Below are 20,020 nucleotides of genomic sequence, written 5' to 3' on the forward strand. Positions count from 1 at the left end.
TATAAACTACTGTCCCCAGTTGACATTTCTGTCCAGGCTGGAACTGCGAAAAGTAAGTTGATGTCAGCATTGCTCTTACAGTTTTTCAATTTTCTGGAGGTATTGTTATATTTGGTGGTGCCACATATTGACGTTGAATATTATTTTACTGCCAAAACTTGATAAGTTAAGTGAAGGAATTATTTAGTGAGTTGTCATTTCTTTACTTTGGGATATTCTTCAGACTGTCTTCACAGAATACAAACTTGCACTCTTACTTGAACCTGAACGAATGTAGACTACGTGTGCGAAAGTGTCCAATGTATATATATATATATTTTGCTCTAACAATGTGGCCTTTGATATAGGCCTACTAAATCTAGTTCACAATACACTCTGTAAAATAAAATAAAAAGTGTTAATCATTCTCCCCCCCCCCCCTTTTTTTAGAAATAAAATACCTTTAAATATAAGCAGAACCAGTTGGGTACATTTGTTTTGTCTACATTTGGTGTATGTAAAGATCTGTACAATTACCTGCATACCTCAAGTTTAAGCTTTTTAGTTGAATTAATATACTGTATATCCTAATCTGCAGTAGCTGTTAGTGCAGCCACACACTTAACAAACCTGCAATCAGTTTAGCCAGCATTGGATGACATTGCTTGTGTTCTGTGGCTAAAGGTTTTTGGTCTCTCCGAGATATGAGATACATCTCAGAGAACAAAAAGCCTTCTAATTAATGTGTTGTCCTTATTTCAAATTCCGTTCCATAGAGATGAAAGGCCATTTGTTACTGCACAGCACAGAGCCAAAGAGACAAAAGATCTGTTCAGTTAAACTAAGCAGAAGTGATTGACTTACTGATGCTTGGCAGGCATTTAGGCTCTCTCCCACTGTGCTTCAGTTCATACATTTAGGAACCAAACAGCTTGATTGTACTACTACAAACACACTTCTCACCGTGACACTGAAATACGGGAACAAATAGTAGGCATACATGTGGCATACGTTTCTTGGAAATTACTCTTAGAAAAGGAGGCTTCAGTATATGTTTTGTGTGGAGCAAGACTAGTTTTTAGGGAATTGGTTTACTATCACTATCACATAATGCTGTAGCACATTAGAGTACAGTAGTGTGGACACAGATCTTGTTGAGTGTAATATGATACAGTAATTTTGTTCATTCTGATAGAAAAAACTAAGCGTGTCCATTAAGGCAGCAGGAATTACTATTTTTTTTACTGTCTGTCATTAGTGCTTGATGGGATTGTAAATGCAACAGTAGTAAAACATTTCTGTGAAATTATTTTACAGTCTTTACAGATTCTCAAGTGAGAGAGTATTTTACTATACCTCTTGGTAGAACAAACATGACCCACTTTATATATCTTTTCGTGGTCTGGATGAGATGTAGTCCATTACTAATGCTTAAAAAAAAAGAGATACTCAAAAATACATTCTTACTTAAAACCTTTGGAATCTTTTTGCAGGCTTCTCCCGGTCTGTTATCCAATATGCTGAATTGTTGTCAAACATATCTTTACAGTACATATTACAGATTTCACACTACACCATCTTTATTTATTTGTGATTGACCAAGTTTTCTGTGGGTCAACTAAGAGGTCAGTGAACATTGCACTGATCTTTAAGCTCTATCACTTTGCAACTTTGGAATTCATTTTTGGAAGCCATTCACCCCATGGGATCCTTCTGGAGCAAATATGAGGTCCCACAAGTCATGTGAATATGTTCTGCTTCTTTCACTGTGTTATTTGATACTGAAATGAGTGTGGTTGTGCATATGGTACTTGTTTTGTTCCACAACACTTCACAGAGATGTTTTTCTGCCCTGATAAAAGCCTCCTCCAATCCAGGCCTCCATCACAAAGTGGCCTGATTCTGTTTGATGAGGTGACTTAATAACACATTTTGTTTGCTCATTTTAGCTGACTGACTGGGTATTGCTCTTTCTTCAACAGGCATGCCACAAGTAGCCTCACTGGAAACTCTAAAAAGTCCAGTGTTGTGTGCGGACCTTTCATAGATTCATGGTCAATTGAAGGTTATTTATCTGTTTTATTCAATATACAGATTATGCACAAAACCTTCAACTTGACTGTTCCTTAAACACAGAACTTATATAATTTTTATGTATTTTCATATCTAAAGATATGAAATCATCATCATTTTAATTCATTTCAATTATCATGTTCTACTCAAGAAAGGGTTTTACATAATTTTATCTTGGTATGTAAACAATACTATCAGTATTACCTGCAAACAAGTCATTAAAATACATACAACAACAAGGCAGAATCTGGTTACCTGTAAGCCTGTAATAATATAAGTGGAAGCAGAGAAGCTTCCAGAGGATGGCATCAGGAGCTTAGGTTCTAGTCAGTTCTTAGAATGCAATTTAAAGAGGATTTGTGCTGTTACTGTGTCCTGGAGAAATGCACTATTGTGTGAAGCAAAAGACATAAAGGACCTTGTGTGACCTAACATGTTGATAGTAATTTGTGAATATACCCTTTCTTTAATTATATTGTATGCAAATATAAGTACATATTTTCAGGTGATTTAAGGGTGTCCTTTGATGATGCAGGGTCCCTTTTGTGAGGCTGCCTGAGGTCTCGGAACTAATCTGTCTGGATGGTCCATTTTGACAAGCACTGAAAGAGCTGATACAAGTCTAGACATGTAATCTGGCAATGACATTTCCAAAAAAACCTGCTTTAGTATTAGGGTGTGACATTCAACTTCTGTTGTTGATGATGTGTTACTTTTGGTACATTTAGGAAGATTATTGACTATGACCCGACCTTACCTTCCATCTGTTTTGATAGCACAACACTTATATACTGTATATAGTTGATATTGACTCGAGTAATCTTGTCCCCCATCAAATGTTGTCTTGCTTCCTCATCCTCAATCAATTTAGTTAACAAAATTTGATTATAGTGCACGTCAGTGCAGGCCTTGCACCATTTGTCAATGTTGTAGACTTTGGTGTTATTGATCTAGCTCAATCCTCCTGCTTGGTGTGGTTATCTTTTTCTTATCTATAATCATTCACTACAGCATTTCCTATTGGCAAAACTGTTAAGTGGGTCGAGTTGTTCAGTACCTTCAGGACAGACAGAGCTCTCCTTGTTGACCTGGGTATGTGGTGTATCTAGGTCAATCAGCTACACTGTATCGACAGGCAAACATATTCAATTGGTTTCACACAATTAGCTTGTGTCAACACTGTAACAGGTTGACCCACTATATACTTTTTAAAGCTTTCCATCTATCCTGACATTAATTATCCTCAGATCTTTACTACACATTGTGACTTGACAGTCACTGAGAGGGTGTCATGCAATATGACAATGAATGTGACGTAGAAATACTGTGAATCAACTTGGGGCAAGCAAACTCATGGAGAGGCACCATCTGTACCCTCAACAGTGCAGTGAACATATACAGTATGCTGTCTGTATGTGTGCGTGTGTGTGAACACTGTAATTGATTACGGTTGACTTTTTCTTGCCTATCAGCATGTGGTGACGGATGGTGGGCTGTAGCAGCCAAAGCTTCAGGACGTTATTGGCTGGAGCAGTAGGGGTAGCGGGTGCACGGATTGACAGGCAAGCAATGAGGAATGACCGTGGCTCTGTTCTCAAAGCTGTGGGCTGTGCAGCTTCATTGGGCCAGCTGTGGCCTTCCCACTGAGGTCTTCAGCTGGTTTGGGCTGGTCCTGGCTGAAAAGCACAGCACCATCCAGACTCGACCTCTCAGCCTTATTGGAAATTCACACGTAACCCTTGACACGAGACAACTGGTTTAGCTGGATCTTTATACTTAAATAGACTCGTCAGGCCTTTGGTGTTAGACGGTGCTAGAATGAGAAATCTATCTTTATATTGATTTAAAGCTTTGATGGCTGTAGTTCTCGTAGTGAGAGGTACATTGTGTAAAGTCCTGTCTTCCATTAAAAGGCGTCGGTTCTGCTCCTGTAGCTCCTCCGCCACCCTTCATTGACCAATCAGCCCCCATGCTTTTAGCAGCACTCCTGTAGGGTGGACTGGGCAAACAAGAGTGTCTGTTTCAATGTTTGTCAACGTCAGTTGCCTAACCATTTATCAGTGGTCAGTAAGTACCTTGGCAGCTGGGATCTGTTTGGCCTTGTGTGTGCATTACAAATTTTAAAGAAAAATGGGGAGGAGAAGGAGGATGCACTCTGCACCCGATCACTCCCCACCCCCCCCGAAACCCTCCCCTTCTCACCGTGTGTGGGCCATTGACCTGGGGATGTGGTGTAATATTGCCTCCCTCTGACTACGATCATGGACCAGATAACCCCTTATCCTCCTCTGCACCTCTCCCTCTTTCCCCTCCTCCCCCTTCCCTCCTCTACTCTCTCCCTCCTCCTCCCCCTTGGGGGGCGTGCCACTGTGTTTGGACCTAGGGCATGTCAGGGCCAGGACTTATGAAGGCACACAGAGCACAGACTGACTGAGTAAAGAGTGTAAGAGAGAGAAGAAGACGGGTAAAAATAGCAGGATTCCTGCTTTATATGCCAGGAGTGAATCTGAGCTGTGCTGTGCAGAGTGACAAAAGTACAGTACTGTGAGCTGAGGATCTTTGTAGAGAGAGTGAATTCTATCTCAGTCCATGTGCTGCTAGACTGGGGCTCCCTGCACTCAGGCATACACTACTGTATGACAGGAAACTGAGAGTGCTTTTTGATTTTGGAGATTCCAAAAAGTTTTTGGAGAAACTTTAGCTGCCTCATATTCATCTGTGTCAACTCAACAGGTTGGTGGTGCTTAAGTCAGTCATGTGTGTAGTTTAGCTTGGGTTCTGTCTGATTATATTGTGTCTGTTTAACTATATTTATTTTCATTATCCTCATACAAGTAGTATTAAAGGTGCAATGACTAGCAACAGCAATCTGTGTTAAAAGTGTATGTTTATTTATTTTCATTATCCTCATACAAGTAGTATTAAAGGTGCAATGACTAGCAACAGCAATCTGTGTTAAAAGTGTATGTTTAGACTGTATATAGTTGATTTGTGATTTAAACCTAGCACCTTATGAAGACTTTGATTATCAATGAGCTCTTAAAAGTATGTGAATCTGCAAATTGGCCAACCATACCAGCTGAACTGTACTCCACTGAGCCATAATAGAGCCACATTGTTATGCTAATATCCTGTCACATCCTGTAGAGAATAGGTCTAACATTAGCATGTCTCTGGGTGCCAAAAGCCACACTTTAATGGCCCTCAAAGACCATTTGGATGGTAGTCAGAGTTGGTTTTAAATTCAGAAGTTGAGACGTTTAGGGTGAAAGGAGATTTAACTTTCAAAAGAATGCAAGAAAAACTTTCTTCAGACAGTTCTGAGACATTTTCCCCCAGACAATATATGGAGGGCTCCCAATGGATCAAAGTAAAACAAATTGACACTTTTGCATGCAAGAGACAGTGAAAGCAAATGTTTGAAGCTGTGGACATGGTAGACATTCTGTAATTAGTGAGGAAAGAGCGTTTATTGTGTCCTTTGAATGCATTCACTACAGTACTGTATGCCATTCAGTCTTTAGGTCTATGTTGAAACACCAGACAAAAGGTTATTATTTGGTTTTAATGAGTTTCAGTACGGTACATACAAATAGGCTACGTATGTTGGGCAATATGCTTGACACAAATATGTCATAATTAATAAGTGGTGCACTCCTAACAGCTCTCAAGTGTCAAAACCTGCCGTTACCCCCCCCCCCCCCCCCCGTTATATAATGTAGCTCTAGGCGTTTTTAGCATTCTAGAAAAAAAGGTGTTCAAACACAGAGGAAACCAGGTGCCAAAATAAACTATGGGGAAAGACTTAAGGTTACACAATCCAAATTCTCAAGGGAAAAGTGAAAAGAAGCCTCTGTCCAAATATTGCTTTGAACCCAGGATCAACAAGAGTAACCATGGTGTCAAGTAATTTTCTCTCTTGTGGCTCTTGTTTCTCAAACAAAAACTGTGTTAATGTATGGTATTAAGATTTGTGTACACACATGCACACACTGTCTAAACCTGCATCTTCACCTTGTGTCCTCCCTTCCGGCCCCTAGGTGGCAGTATGCTGGGTCAGGTGTTATCATTTACCCGCTCCCTGGTGCGGAGGAAAGTGGTGGACATGAACAGTTTGGAGGACTCCAAGCTGTGCCGCTGCCTGGGCACCTTGGACCTCATCGCCCTGGGCGTGGGCAGCACGCTCGGTGCCGGCGTCTACGTGCTGGCTGGAGAGGTGGCCAAGGGCAACTCTGGCCCCAGCATCGTGGTGTCCTTCCTCATCGCTGCCCTGGCCTCCGTCATGGCCGGTCTGTGCTACGCTGAGTTTGGTGCACGTGTTCCCAAGACTGGTTCAGCCTACCTGTACAGCTACGTGACCGTAGGGGAAATCTGGGCCTTTATCACTGGCTGGAACCTCATCCTTTCCTATGTGATAGGTGAGCTGGTTGTGGAGGTCATTAGATCAAGTTGGGGTATTAACCCTTGTGTTATCTTCGGGTCATTCTGACCCATCAGTCATTGTGACCCACCGTCGTATTGCGACAGATTTACCGCATACAAAGACAAAGTGAAGCATTTTCTTTTAACCGTTGGGCTGTCTCAGACCCCCACATTGCAAAGGTTAAAAGAAAATTATTTTAATTTGTTTTTGTATTGGGTAAAATTGGGTAAACACAACGATGGTTCGTTATGAACCTTTGGGTCATGTGACCCGAAGGCAGCACGAGGGTTAAGTTGGGGTATTACACAATACGCTTGAGGTTAAATTTTTCTGGTCTTTTACATGATTTTATCATCCCACTCTTTCTTTCTTTCTTTCTTTCTTTTTCCTTTCCAGGGACGTCCAGCGTGGCCAGGGCTTGGAGTGGGACCTTTGATGAGTTGATAGGGGAACACATTGAGCACTTCTGTAAAACCTACTTCAGCATGGACGCCCCTGGTTTGGCCAAGTACCCCGACTTCTTTGCTGTCTGCCTCATCCTCCTCCTGTCAGGTGTGCCATGGTCACAAACAAAATTCCTATTTGACAAAGCCGTCTTTACATCCCTCCATTAACATAAATTAGTACCATGGTGTTCGGAAACGTAGATAATGAGAAACTGGCTTTGGTTATGTTTTTATCTTCCTATCAACAACCAGCGCCTGATTGATATTTGGCTGAATTTGAATCTAATCAAGTGATGTCAGGACATTCAGTAATGAGTGGTGAACGAGCGAGAGCACAGGGTACAGAGGTCCTCTTTACCTGCCATGAGCCAGGGTCAGTCACACTTCCACTAAACCTAGTCTTTAGAGCTTTGACCAGGGACGTGTAGGACCCCAGATACAGCCCACAAAGTTCACGCTTTTTTTCGGATACTTTGTTGATGGCAAACAAGGCCTTATACTTTGACAAAACAACCAGGAAGGGAACAATGTTGTCATGTGTCTTAGCTCCTTGTGAGCCAAAAGCTCTAACCTGCATTATCCGATTAGCCCAATGTCCTGGAAAGAATGCTTCTGTTGTAATGTTTGGTGTTGTAAAGTTCTTACACAGAAAGGGATATATTTAGTTCTCTAACTGTAGTTCACAGTGGTACACAGTGATACAGCCATTTGTGACATACAAATATTCCAGTTTTACACATTCAGATTCCTTCCAAGAGAACAAAATACATCTTAAATATAATATGTCTAGATATCTTAGATATAATATGTCTTTTTAAGAATGCAGATTATGTTGAAATGTAGTCTTACCTTTGTGTTCACAGGACTCCTGTCGTTTGGAGTGAAAGAGTCAGCCTGGGTCAACAAAGTCTTCACTGCTGTCAACGTGCTAGTACTGATGTTTGTCATAATCTCAGGCTTCGTCAAAGGAGATCCTCGTAACTGGAAGATCTCTGAGGAATCTCTTGTAAATGTCACAATAGTCACACGGTGAGGACGGGAGGGAAACATTTCCCAACCTAGAGTTTATCTAGCAAAGGTTATTTGGAACAACACAGTGTGATGAGTAGCCCTTCTTGCGACTGAAAAAAGGCACATTTTACTAAATATAAAAATTGATTTGCTAGATATAATGTTAAAACAGTAGTGATAGTGCTGTTTGGGGTATAACCCTGTGCTGATGTATGTGTTTCCAGGAACCTGTCTGTGACTGCTAATGTGACCAGTGATTATGGAGCCGGAGGGTTCATGCCCTATGGCTTCAGTGGGACTCTGGCTGGAGCTGCAACTTGCTTCTATGCCTTTGTTGGATTTGACTGCATTGCAACCACAGGTGAGAACTACAGAGGACAACTTTGGATACGTAAATATACAAGTACTATACTTGAATCCAAAAGACTTAACAGGCAATAGTCCTCACAGATATAGTAATACAAAGCTGTGTGTGTGTGTCAGGTGAGGAGGTGAAGAATCCCCAGAAGGCCATACCCATTGGCATCGTGGTGTCTCTGGCAGTGTGTTTCCTGGCATACTTTGGGGTGTCCGCTGCCCTCACCCTCATGATGCCCTACTACCTGCTGGATGAGAAGAGCCCGTTACCAATGGCCTTCGAGTATGTGGGCTGGGGCCCGGCCAAATATGTGGTGGCTGTGGGTTCTCTGTGTGCCCTGTCAACAAGGTAATAGACAATCATCTTAATAGATAGCCAGTGTTCTTTAAGGTCTTATTACAGTGCACTTACTATATAGAAATTGTGTGGTGAATTAATATGTGTTGATGAATGACATGATTTAAGAGATGATAATTGCTTATTTGGATAACTAATATATTGGTAGAGTAACTTTATAAAAGTACTTTGCTGTCGGATATTGGATTGATTCTCAATGCTAAATCGTGTGGGTGCAATGCTACTGTGATATCATCTGTTTTTAAAGAAGTGCCAGTCTCTAGTCTACAGTCCATCCTCACCTATGCTGATCCAGACTGATTTTGACATGGCCCTCTTTCAAAACAAAACACTGTATCATATTCTTTCGTCTTTCTTCTCTGTCGAGGCTCCTGCCCTAAGTTTTCCCAATACCTGTAACTCCCAAATGTCAACCACACCACTTCCCCAGCTTCAATTCAATTCCATCTGTCCATCTGAGTAGTGGTTCATTGCTCAAATAGTTTGAGCAGAACAAGGGAATCTCCAGGGAAGGATGCCCACGGCAAAGAAAGACAACTGCTCTCAAGCTTTTAAGCTTTGGTGAAGTAACCTTCTGTGTGTGTGTGTTTTTGTGGGAGTGAGTGTGTTGACAGTACATGCATGTGTGTGGGTGTTCTAACGTGTTGGTCTTGTGCGTGTTTCTGCTGTCTCATGCAGTCTGTTGGGCTCCATCTTTCCTATGCCACGTGTAATCTATGCTATGGCAGAGGACGGGGTGCTTTTTAAAGCCTTAGCCCGAATCAATCCTAAAACGAAGACCCCGCTAATTGCCACTATGAGTTCCGGAGTAGTAGCAGGTAAGATCTCAGGGAATGTCTAATGAGATTGTTGCTGCTGAACTGCATCCACCAATCGACTGTGAAAGTAGAAATTTCTGATGGACTTCCTCTCCATTGTTCATTTTCAAGTCATAATCCCCCCCAAATCAGGCCAATAGCAATTCTTAGCTTTGATCAGGTGAATTTGAGTCCAAATGCTTGCTTTCTTATTTCACAGTTGACCGGGTGTCCAATGTGTTGTTTGTCTAAGTGTGCTCCTGTTCCAACCATGACCTTTCTCTCCATAGCCTGTTGGGCTCCATGTTCCCTCTGCCCCGCATTCTCTTTGCCATGGCACGAGATGGCTTAATGTTCACATTTCTTTCCAAAGTGAGTAAGCGCAAGTCACCAGTGGCTGCCACCTTGGCGGCAGGAACCACAGCCGGTAAGCGTCTGACTGGGCAGAGGGCCAGACCTGGTACCTCGCTGGGTGTGGTTACCTGTCAGCATATTTGGTTCTGCACTGGTGGTGGTGACTGCATGCAAATTTAAGTGGTGATGAAAGCTTGTTTGTGTTTCATGGATACAAGCATGAGAAGAAATACATTTCCCATACTTGCTTGAAAGAACACAACACATCTTAAACGTTTTCAGTGAAGTTGTTAGAACAACTCCCCAATCTGAACTGCTACAAACCTAGTGATTTAAGTATTTCTCTGGCAATCAAGATCTTCAGTCGTATGACTAAACAAGTATACCATCTGAATGCCTGAGTGGCAGAATATTAATAGACCGCCTACAGTACCACGGATTACAGGGCACTGAAAAAACTAGCACAAAGCACATTACAGGCCTCAAAGACCAGAGCTATGTGCCCCTGTGGTAAAGAAATTAAACAATGTTTGAGATGAAAGACCCTCCATGTTCAACATCCAGTGCTCCACGGGTATGCTGATTTGCTCTGGTCTGACTGTGAACAAGGCCTTGTGTAATACTGAACCGCAGGGCTTTGAAGCCAGCAGATGTCAAAAGAGAGGGACCCTAGGTGGGTGCTTGAGCTGAGTTCAAACTCAAACTTGAATGAGCACCATGTAGCAGCATGTAGCGGTTGGCAGAGCAGGGCAGAAGGCAAGGAACCTGGCAGATTGATGTAACGCCAGACAGAGGCCTTCTTGAAGCTGTATCTGGAAGATGGATATAGCTGTAGTGTGCTGGACCATACTGTACTACCAACTTATGTTCACATAGAGTTGAGACAATGGATATACAAAATGGGTCCAATCTGTATCACTGTACATCAGAAGATATGGCTCTGGAGGTGACAGGGACTTCCTGTATACACCTTACCTGTTCCTGTTTACATGTTATCACAATCATTGTGTCAAGACATAAAGTTCCCTAATTACATTGCATACACGTTAAAATGTCACTTCAAATGTGCTTTCTTCATGCTGCACAAATCTCTGTGACGTGTGTGTTGTTTCCAGTGTTATTTTGTGTAATTTCATATCTGGGTGTACTTTAAAATTTCCATTCAATAATGTGATCTGTGTCATCAATTAGCTGTTTTGTCATAGCCAATTGGAAAGTCTTATTGATTTGATATTTATTGCTTGTGCTGATATCCCCCCCCCCCCCTCTCACCCAGCAATCATGGCTTTCCTGTTTGACCTGAAGGCCCTGGTAGACATGATGTCCATCGGCACTCTCCTGGCCTATTCTCTGGTGGCTGCCTGTGTCCTCATCCTCAGGTATATACAGTAAAGTACAGTACACACAAGTCTACAATGGACTCATTTCGTAATCTAATTGGCTCTTGTGGGTTGTTAAGCACACTTGTTTGAGCATGCCTCACCACAGTGTGTTTACTTTCAAAAAAGGAATGACGGGTATGGCACCTGTGGCCTGAGTGATAACTGACAGGATCTCAGGATCCAAGTGGTTCCTAAACCAATGCATTATTACCAAGCATGAGCTGTAGTGTAACTGATGTAATTGACACAGGAGAAGTGCAGGTTTACAAGGGCAAAATACCGCAAATATCTTTATTACAGTAATAGGCAGCTCATGTCATTGAATCAGGCCTGTGAAGCAGTTGCTATGAATGCTCCCATTGTGAAGGTCTCAAGTGACTCCTTGAGTTCACAGTAATGTTTGCTCAACTTTTTTTTGCCTACAAGATTCTAAAAACACATATACACTGTCATATTCTGTTGAATGGTCAGAGGCATTTCAAGCATGTTGCTGGTGAGGATCTTACAAAACAGAACGGCATGTGTTGCTGACCGATGAGTTTTTCAGTGTTCTGAAATAGCATGATTCACTTCTTTAATATCAAGAAGATCTCATATGCAATGAGAGACTGAGTAAACATTAACTATACGTGAGCTTTGCTTAGTTTTCGCTGTTGATATTTGACAGCAGAATATGCCTCTTAGTGTTAAACAGTTTGTAATTGGATTTACATTTCTCAATCCAAGTAGTGTTGAGTATACATTAAATATAACTTTTTTTTGGAAATCTTATAAGCTTTCAACATACATTTATATTCAAGAGTACCACAAAATTTATGATGATTTAGATCCAACATTCTTTGAAAATATACACATTCAGTGCCAGGTGACATAAAATTATCTAATTAGATTTACTTGCTCAAATGTCATTTTTGGCCATGTAGGAGAGGAGACTAACTCAGGGTGGAGGTGTGAGAGTTGAAGGAGGTGAAAGTAGCAGGTGTGGTTATGAAACGGATTCCTCTGCCAAAGCGAACCATAAAGCCACCCTGGTGTTATCGTTGTCTCCCACATGACCTAGCTTCACCTGGCTTTTGGAGCAGTGTTAGACACAGTCTGCCCCACGACTTGTTATTGGTGATTGGAACAACAGAAACAACAGTCAGGAAGTATAGAAAGAATCTCCTTAGCAGGTAGAGTAACCTTGGTCTAATGCCCCCTCCAGGTACCAACCTGACGGGGTCTACATAAAGTCATCGTCAAACGGTGAGAAAGACTGCCTGTCTTCAGAGGAGGGCGAGTCGGAGCTGACAGAGTCAGAGTCCCACCTCAACATGCTGAAGGGCAGGGGCTCCACGCTGCAGACCGCCCTCCACCCTCCGCTGGCCCCCACAGAGCAATCTTCCTCCGTGGTCAACATGGCTGTCAGTTTACTGGGTAGGTCTCACTAAACAGCTCGTAAGGCAAAACCATAATTGTTGGGCACTGTTAAAATGAATTATGGCCCTCTTTTGGTTGAGACTACAGTAATTAAGAGTAATTAATTGTGAGTGTGTGTTCTGTTGACAGTCGTGGTGGTGTGTGTGGTCAGCTATCTCACCACATACCACGGCAACTCCCTCATTGCTGTGGAGGCCTGGATCCTGGCTTGCTTGTCCGTGTCCCTCCTCATCTTCATCGGCTGTGTCATCATCATTTACAGACAGCCCCAAACCACCAGGAAGGTCTCGTTCATGGTAAGGTGTACAGATGACACCCCACAGTGTATGGTTACCCATCATGATTCAGCAGAAGTTAACCGTGTATTACTGGCGTCTTGAAAGGCTTTGTGAGCTCATCTTTGTGTTCTCTGATTCCCCAGGTCCCTCTCCTTCCCTTTCTACCCATACTGAGTATCTTTGTCAATGTTTACCTCATGGTCCAGCTGAGTGTAGACACCTGGATACGCTTCTCTGTGTGGATGGCTGTGGGTGAGTGTCCCTCAAAAGCCCTCCTGAGATTTGAAGCATCCTTTTGTATTCACCTGGATTAGAACCACACACGACATGAGTCATTATGAACGTCATCTTTTTAATTTTCTCAAGCCAACCTCACTTCTGTACCTTCCTCTCTCCCCAGGTTTCCTCATATACTTTGGCTATGGGATGTGGCACAGTGTGGAGCGTCAGCGGCTGCTCCAGCTCAAGCTGCAGGGGCCTCTCAGCAGCAGCAGTCCCCACGACAAGAAGCCTGTGATCGGGGAGAAGCAGAGCGCCTTGATCCCTGACCAGGGCCACTTCCTCTGCCCAGAAAAGACCAGTCATTTTTAGAGAGACGGGCTTACAAAGGGCCCATGCAGAGATGCTACAAGTCCACCTGGACTAATGCACACACTCATAGAAGCTATTCTCAGACATAAAGTTAATAATCGCGTACACAGCCAAGCCGTCTGTGCCTCAGTCGCATGGACGCGCACTCTTCCTTTGCAGCTTTAGGAAATTAATATCTGTGATCATGTGACTTAAAGCTGTGGGATGGGCACATGATAGATGCCTCCATCATGTGACCGTTTACAGGTGGTAGGTGGCTGCTGATTGGTTGGAGGCAGTGTTAAGTACAAGCGGACAGGTTACACACTGGAAATGCATGGTGTTGGGTAGGATGTTCCTATCATAGTTCTAGTCCTGGTTGCCAGGACAACTGTGGGAAAAGGCTTCGTATCTGCGATGTTTTCCTAGCCTTATTATTGTTCTGCTTTATATATACTATTTCCGTAAACCAACATACACAGGAAGGTTTTAAAGCACATACTTTTACATTTTGCTTATGAAAACAATTGTCAGTAGTTTGTGAGGGCATAGTATGTCACTGAATTGAAAGGACTGCTAGTATTATTAAGACTTTTGTAGTTTGTTGGAGAAGCACTGATCAATACATTTCTCTGACAGAAACTTGCTACCATAGACCTAAAAACACAGGTATATACTCTATATCCAGGGTTAGTATGACATACAGTCAATCATGTTTAGACAATTTTGATGAACTTGAGCACATTCTGAATGTGGGTATTGGTATTTACCAAACCCTCAGTATGTTAACAAATGTGTCATGTGTTACTTTAAATCATAGCAAAGCAACTGAAACACTATCTCTAAAACAGTTTTTCACCTTATAAGGATAGTCATGATTCTTCTGTAACCTGTATGTTCTATTATTGCTGTAGTTTTAAAGCTTTTTTTTGCTAGTGGTTCTTTCCAGGTCATGTTCATCTGGTCTTTAAAGGTGTTTAAAGGTATTTTCACTAGGATGGGCTGCTATCAAGTCAAGTGTTACAATTTAATGTTATGTGAAGTTTGTATGAAATCTAAACAGTGAATCAATGGAAGAATTATTTGTTTAGTGTTTTTCCGTACACATTCCGTACAGTGTTTTTTATGACTTTTTTCTAACAATTGTTACATTTACAGAAATGATTTAAAGTTTTTTGTACTATTTTTCTGTGTAACACCAGTCTATCAGCGTACACTATATGTTGGGTTTCAATTTTTTTTTGGAGACATATAGATAAGTAGTATTGGCCGTGTGCCTTCAATCAGTGTAGATTTTCAAGGGAACCTCCTTAGGCTAATTTTGTACTGTCCTAAATGTGCATTTCATATGATTAATACGACCCAGGCCTGGGCTTGTGAAGAATTCCCTCGGTGTCCTAGTTTCAAGGATTGAAGGATTCTGTCTACTTAGTAACTCTACCTTTGTTTCATAAAATCACTATCTGGGGGCGTTGGGGAGGGTTAGTACTGCTTATGTTCTCCCCCCTGGAGCTCAGGGGGCCTGTAAGGGTGTACGCCTGTCTATCTGCCTGCCTGCTTTGCCTGTCTGTCATTCTTGATCAATAAACCTGGCTAGGCTAAGTAAATAAGGAACAAGAGGTCATTTTCTCATCAGGACCAAGATATGGGTTGCAGACATGGGAAATGTTTGTTTTTCTTTTTTTGACCCTCTGCAAATGTATCCATGATGAAATGAAATTACAGCTGTTTCTACTAACTAGAGTGAATAAAAGTATTTTTCAACAAACATACATTTCTTGGTGTGAATAATCCGTTCATCAAGGAAAGTGGTTTCAACTGCTTACAAGTCCAGTAGTAGTTATGACAGTCCACCAGAGGGCAGTAGAGTCAGCCTTCTTGAATCTCTGCGGAGAGAGAGAGGGAGTGAGCAGGAGGAACTGGAGTTATTTCCTCTTTTCCTCTCTGTCTTTGTATTTTTCCACCCTGTCAAGAATAGAGCAGCTGTTCATCTAAACAGGCTTGTAGGAGCCTGCCGACGTCCAGCTCAGCAGCCAGGTCTGACCTTGTCCCCTGCTGGGTCTCTCTCTCCTTCTCTGGCCCCTTGGTTCTCCTGAGACCCCCTAAAGACCTCCATCGCCTCTCTTCTCGCACTCACTCCCGTCCACTCGCCATGAAACTGTGGCTTTTCCTAACACTGGCCGTACTTTGGTTAGAGCTCCAAGATGGTGAGTAGATATCCTTTCCATAACCATCTCATAACTTCTTAGTGTTTGTCTGCAAAGACAGTGAAGTGCTGATTCTTAAAATGCCATCATAGATTTGTATCTAATCTCTGGGCAGGGATTTGTTAATCTGAGTTTTAGAGTTTGTCTGACGTAACCATAAGGTAGGGGAGTGAGAGGCTGGGAGGTGTAGCCAGACAGCCAAGTAATGTGAATATATTTACGTAATGGTTGACAACCGTGATTTATAAATCACGCCATGGTGTGGAATTAATCTTATTTTCTTTCCTTTCAAAGTATTTATAATATCATTATATTTTATTATAAAACAGTAAATAAAAAAGAAAAACAGTGAGTCCTATAACAGATTTTCTATTGCAGCTGAGCTTTGCAGAGAAAGACTAAACAGTAGTACCTGAAGCATGAAACAGGTGTTTTCTATCAGCATTCGGTTCACAGTTAAACGAGAAAACATATGTTTTGGACATTACCAATAAAGAACAATCGACAGACTTGTATAAAATAACATTTGCACTCATCAAAAGTCCATCACTGAGTGAAAACACTTGTTTTGATCAATGATTGATATAGGTTAACATTTCTCCCCCTTAAAAAACAAATATCACATGTCCATCACTCATAATGGAACACACCACCCTGCTCACCAGAATATAATTGACAGCAGACAGATGGGCTGGAGTGATTTTAGGCTGGACACCGCGCCAGTAAGGACCCCACCCCCTCCCGCCTCGTGTTTCCTGCACCACTGTTGATACAGCTGTGTGTGAACTATGGTACAGCTCTCCAGATGGGCATTCTGCACATGGTCCCCTATTCTCTGAACCCCCTCACTGTCCTTCTGTGAAGGTCTTACTCAATCCGAGGGTGACAATGTCCTCTCTCTTTCTCTTTGTCTCTCTCCCTCCATCTGTATCCCCCTTCTTCTCCCATCCCCCATCCTCTGTGCTCTCCAGGCGCCGGCCAGCTAGCCAAGCGTAGGAAGGAGGCCGGAGAGAACCGCATCCGTCCGGGGGGCAAGCGCGTCAAGGTGCGCTACCCCAAACTGAAGGACAAGGATGCTGGAGGGAAGGGCCAGTCCCTCCTCACCCAGGTACTGGATAAGGGCCGTTTCCTCCGGCTGGGAGACAGCGTGAGCCTGAGCCCAGGGAAGACCCTGGAGCTGCGCTGTAAAGGCAGCAACATCGGCTGGGGCTACCCCTCCTACCTAGACACTTTCAACGACTCTCGTCTCAGGTACCCAAAACATCAATAACTGCTGTTTTCACCCACTTAAATAACTTTATAACATTGTATAAAGTTAGTAGACCAGATATAAATTATACTTTTGGGTGGACGATAAAAATATATTACAATTCAACAGTATCAACATTAATCAACATCAGTATCATTCATGTGATTGTGTAAATTGTGTTGTTGGTTTGTTCAATGCCCAACCCTTCACTCCTCTAAAACTGTAATCTATGATTTATCAAACAGTAATCTATGATGTTCTTTGACCATCCTCCTCAACCCAGTATTAAGCAGAGTGACAAGTACAGCCAGTTGATCCTGACGTCGCCCTCTGCTGCTGACACAGGGACCTACAGCTGCTGGGTCATTCTGTGTGACGGGAGCGAATGTCACCAAGACCCTGACCGCATTTCCACCTCGTATATCTATTTTACTGGTGAATATGTCCCCTTTCTTCATCAGTAAATATGATTCTTAATGGTAACCAATGAGAAAAAAACAAAGAGGAAATGTGTTTTAAATGAGGGGGTATGTGTTGGTAGTATGTGTCAGTAGTAGAGGATTTGACCACAGATAAAAAGTCACATCACACCAATATGTGTCACACCAATATGTGGCTGGATGAGAGTCTGCAAAATAAATACAAAACATTCTATTCAAAGAAATTCCTTAGTGTGTCCTATGCAATTTCTCACCTAATCGTTTGTGGGCTCTCCTACCTCTCCTTCCGCCAGACATGGACAACCTCTTTGTCCCCTCGGCCATCCACTTTGAGATCGTCTACCTGCGCCCCGACAAGCCGGCCATCGTGCCCTGCCGAGTGACCAGTCCCCTGGCCAAGGTGTCGCTGCATCTGGAGGTGCCTCCAGAGGAGATAAACGGAACCCTGGTGACCTATGACCCCACCCGGGGCTTCATCCTGCAGAACATCGGCCCAGAGCACCAGGGGGTGTTCTACTGCAAGGCTGTGACCAAGGCCACCCCCCAAGTCTCCACTAAGTACCAGCTACTCTACGTGGAGGGTACCTACCCTGTCTTTGTGCACCCTCTACACAGAGAAAGTGCTGACTGAGCATACTCGACCCTCACTTTTTCACAATTCACATAACACACCATCATGCTGTCAAGTGCATTTACAGTAACAATGTAGTAAGATTCAGTTGAGACAGTGAATGACAGCCACCCTCATTATCTTGATTAGCGGCTTCCAGCTACCTCTAAATGATGGGAGAACCTTCTACACAGTCATGAATCAGGTCTGCTGGCGAGCTCAGCTCTGTGTCAGCAGCTTCCAGGAACAGAGTGTATTTCACGCAGTTATCATAAACCTGGATGACAGAGGTGCTCTTTATTTGAATGGAACCGAGCCCACTGAGGTGGAAATATGGTCTCAGAGCTACGGCTGCTTATTGTGAGCTGCATGAGGGGGGGATTTCGAAAATGGAAACTGTGTGTGTGTGTATGCGCGTGTATGTGTGTGCTGTAGATGATTCAGGTAAGATTCATCTCTCCCGGCAGTTGTGTCTGACAGGCATATGTAGAGTATAAGACACGGTGGAGATCTGGGTCATAACACTGATCTATGTTTGTGAGGGTTTTCATCTGTAGCATCTCCCATCAGAATTCTAGGTCAGTGGTTTAGATCAGTTGAAGATGCATCCCAGATTAAACCAGTCGGTGACAAATGTAACTACTATGTACAACGACATATGATTCTGTTGCGTCATGCTGTGTTGGCAGTTCCCAGCGGCCCACCCTTTGTCACCCTGGAGCCCTCCTCTACCTTGGCTAGGGAGGGTGACACCATCAACATCACCTGTACCGTCCTGGGGGAGCCAGAGGTGGATGTGAGCTTCACCTGGACCCACCCTGGACAGGTGACAGTGGGACAAGGAAAAGTCTAAATCCTCATTAATTATCAACATTACATCACCCAAGCCAACTTCTCAAACTCATTTATCACAATCAAAAAACAAACCTGGTTCTGCTCTGTGCTGTTCAGGAGCGCCGGCCTGTGGACATCCAGACCTCCAGGAGGCTGATAAACCAAGGGATGGGACACACCACCCGTATCTCACACAGCGTCATCACCATCCACGATCTGGAGACCAGTGACCTGGGCAGGTACATCTGCCGGGCAAAGAACCCGCACGGGGAGACGGCTGTGTCCACCAGGATCAGTTCTACCTCGCCTGGAGCCTGAAGGGGCTGTAGAAACCTGGTGCTTGCTATGAAGTTACCCTGGAAGGTTCAAGCCTTTCACTTCAGACAATGGTAAATGTTGGTTGTTTAGTCACAAGGAATGTGAATTTTCCTATTTGTGGAACATAGAAGGTAATTTGCAAAGTGAGAACACAACCTATGTTGTGAATATACATAATATTGCTTGTTGTTGGGGTATATCTGCACATCCAATGTAAATATAAATCACACTGCAATGAATCTGAATGTATCTGGCTTGTATACTGTAGATGGTCATTTAAATGCTCAATGTTTATATTTGGTAACACATTAAAGACTTAATACAGTTTGTTACAGTCTTGTTATATTATGACAAAGCATTCATGCATACGAACACTTAAAAACCTTGAAATTTGCATTGATGAACGTCCACATGTTGCACAGAACTGCACTCCTCAGGACAGACTGTTCAGTCATTAAACATGCTGATAACTTGGCTTCTCTGGGTGGACGGGAACAGCAGGTCCAGAAAGGAGGGCATTGATCAGCAGGGATCTGGTCCTGAGTGGTGCGAGAGAGAGTCTGCTGGACAGCTGAGCAGAGAGGAAGAGAGGGGGAGAGAGAAGGTTGTGTGCCAGTCCTAATGGACTCCGTATGTGGAATGTGAATCCTGGGCCCAGATCTTATTTTGGTCCAGCCTGACACAGAATTTTTCCACCTCAACTCAACTCAACTGTAGTCACTAAACCTCTGCTCTTAGTTGTAGTTTTAGTCAGTGATGAAGTAACTAAATGCTTTGTTAAAATGATCTTTTACAGTAAGAAGTGGAAATTGGAAAAGGTTTGTGGTGCATATAGGATGTCCTTTTCAGGACACCAAATCACCATGACCCAGCTTTACATTGTATATACGACTTTATTAATAATTGCATATCTCA

General features: G+C 42.9%; 2 protein-coding genes across 4 annotated transcripts; both read left to right on the forward strand.

Annotated features, from left to right (window-relative positions):
* Window positions 1-17: 17 nt before the first annotated feature.
* On the forward strand, window positions 18-15,215 carry slc7a2 (solute carrier family 7 member 2). 3 transcript variants are annotated; one of them, XM_062477049.1, is made up of 12 exons: window positions 18-52; window positions 6,093-6,470; window positions 6,872-7,027; window positions 7,785-7,950; window positions 8,157-8,293; window positions 8,416-8,638; window positions 9,326-9,465; window positions 11,075-11,177; window positions 12,385-12,596; window positions 12,729-12,895; window positions 13,021-13,129; window positions 13,278-15,215. In XM_062477049.1, exons 2-12 carry the CDS (start codon window positions 6,101-6,103, stop codon window positions 13,466-13,468), a joined length of 1,974 nt encoding a protein of 657 aa, XP_062333033.1. In that variant the 5' UTR covers window positions 18-52; window positions 6,093-6,100; the 3' UTR covers window positions 13,469-15,215. The 3 variants fall into 3 exon arrangements, with proteins under 3 accessions (XP_062333033.1, XP_062333032.1, XP_062333034.1); XM_062477048.1 differs by lacking the exon at window positions 18-52 and adding an exon at window positions 4,470-4,785; XM_062477050.1 differs by lacking the exons at window positions 18-52; window positions 9,326-9,465 and adding exons at window positions 4,470-4,785; window positions 9,735-9,871.
* A 169-nt stretch (window positions 15,216-15,384) lies between these two features.
* pdgfrl (platelet-derived growth factor receptor-like) lies at window positions 15,385-19,423 on the forward strand. Its single transcript, XM_062477060.1, has 6 exons — window positions 15,385-15,654; window positions 16,626-16,905; window positions 17,187-17,338; window positions 17,637-17,924; window positions 18,643-18,779; window positions 18,905-19,423. Exons 1-6 carry the CDS (start codon window positions 15,600-15,602, stop codon window positions 19,103-19,105), a joined length of 1,113 nt encoding a protein of 370 aa, XP_062333044.1. The 5' UTR covers window positions 15,385-15,599; the 3' UTR covers window positions 19,106-19,423.
* Window positions 19,424-20,020: the final 597 nt, after the last annotated feature.

The sequence above is a fragment of the Osmerus eperlanus genome, chromosome 13 (genome assembly GCF_963692335.1).
Source record: "Osmerus eperlanus chromosome 13, fOsmEpe2.1, whole genome shotgun sequence".
NCBI classification, from domain to species: Eukaryota; Metazoa; Chordata; class Actinopteri; order Osmeriformes; family Osmeridae; genus Osmerus; species Osmerus eperlanus.

Coding starts and splice junctions, on each gene's coding strand:
- pdgfrl (XM_062477060.1), top strand. CDS start 15,600: ATGAAACTGTGGCTTTTCCTAACACTGGCCGTACTTTGGTTAGAGCTC. Junction 15,655..16,625: donor TTGGTTAGAGCTCCAAGATG/GTGAGTAGATAT, acceptor TGTGCTCTCCAG/GCGCCGGCCAGCTAGCCAAG. Junction 17,925..18,642: donor CCAGCTACTCTACGTGGAGG/GTACCTACCCTG, acceptor CTGTGTTGGCAG/TTCCCAGCGGCCCACCCTTT.
- slc7a2 (XM_062477049.1), top strand. CDS start 6,101: ATGCTGGGTCAGGTGTTATCATTTACCCGCTCCCTGGTGCGGAGGAAA. Junction 7,951..8,156: donor AATGTCACAATAGTCACACG/GTGAGGACGGGA, acceptor ATGTGTTTCCAG/GAACCTGTCTGTGACTGCTA. Junction 11,178..12,384: donor GCCTGTGTCCTCATCCTCAG/GTATATACAGTA, acceptor TGCCCCCTCCAG/GTACCAACCTGACGGGGTCT.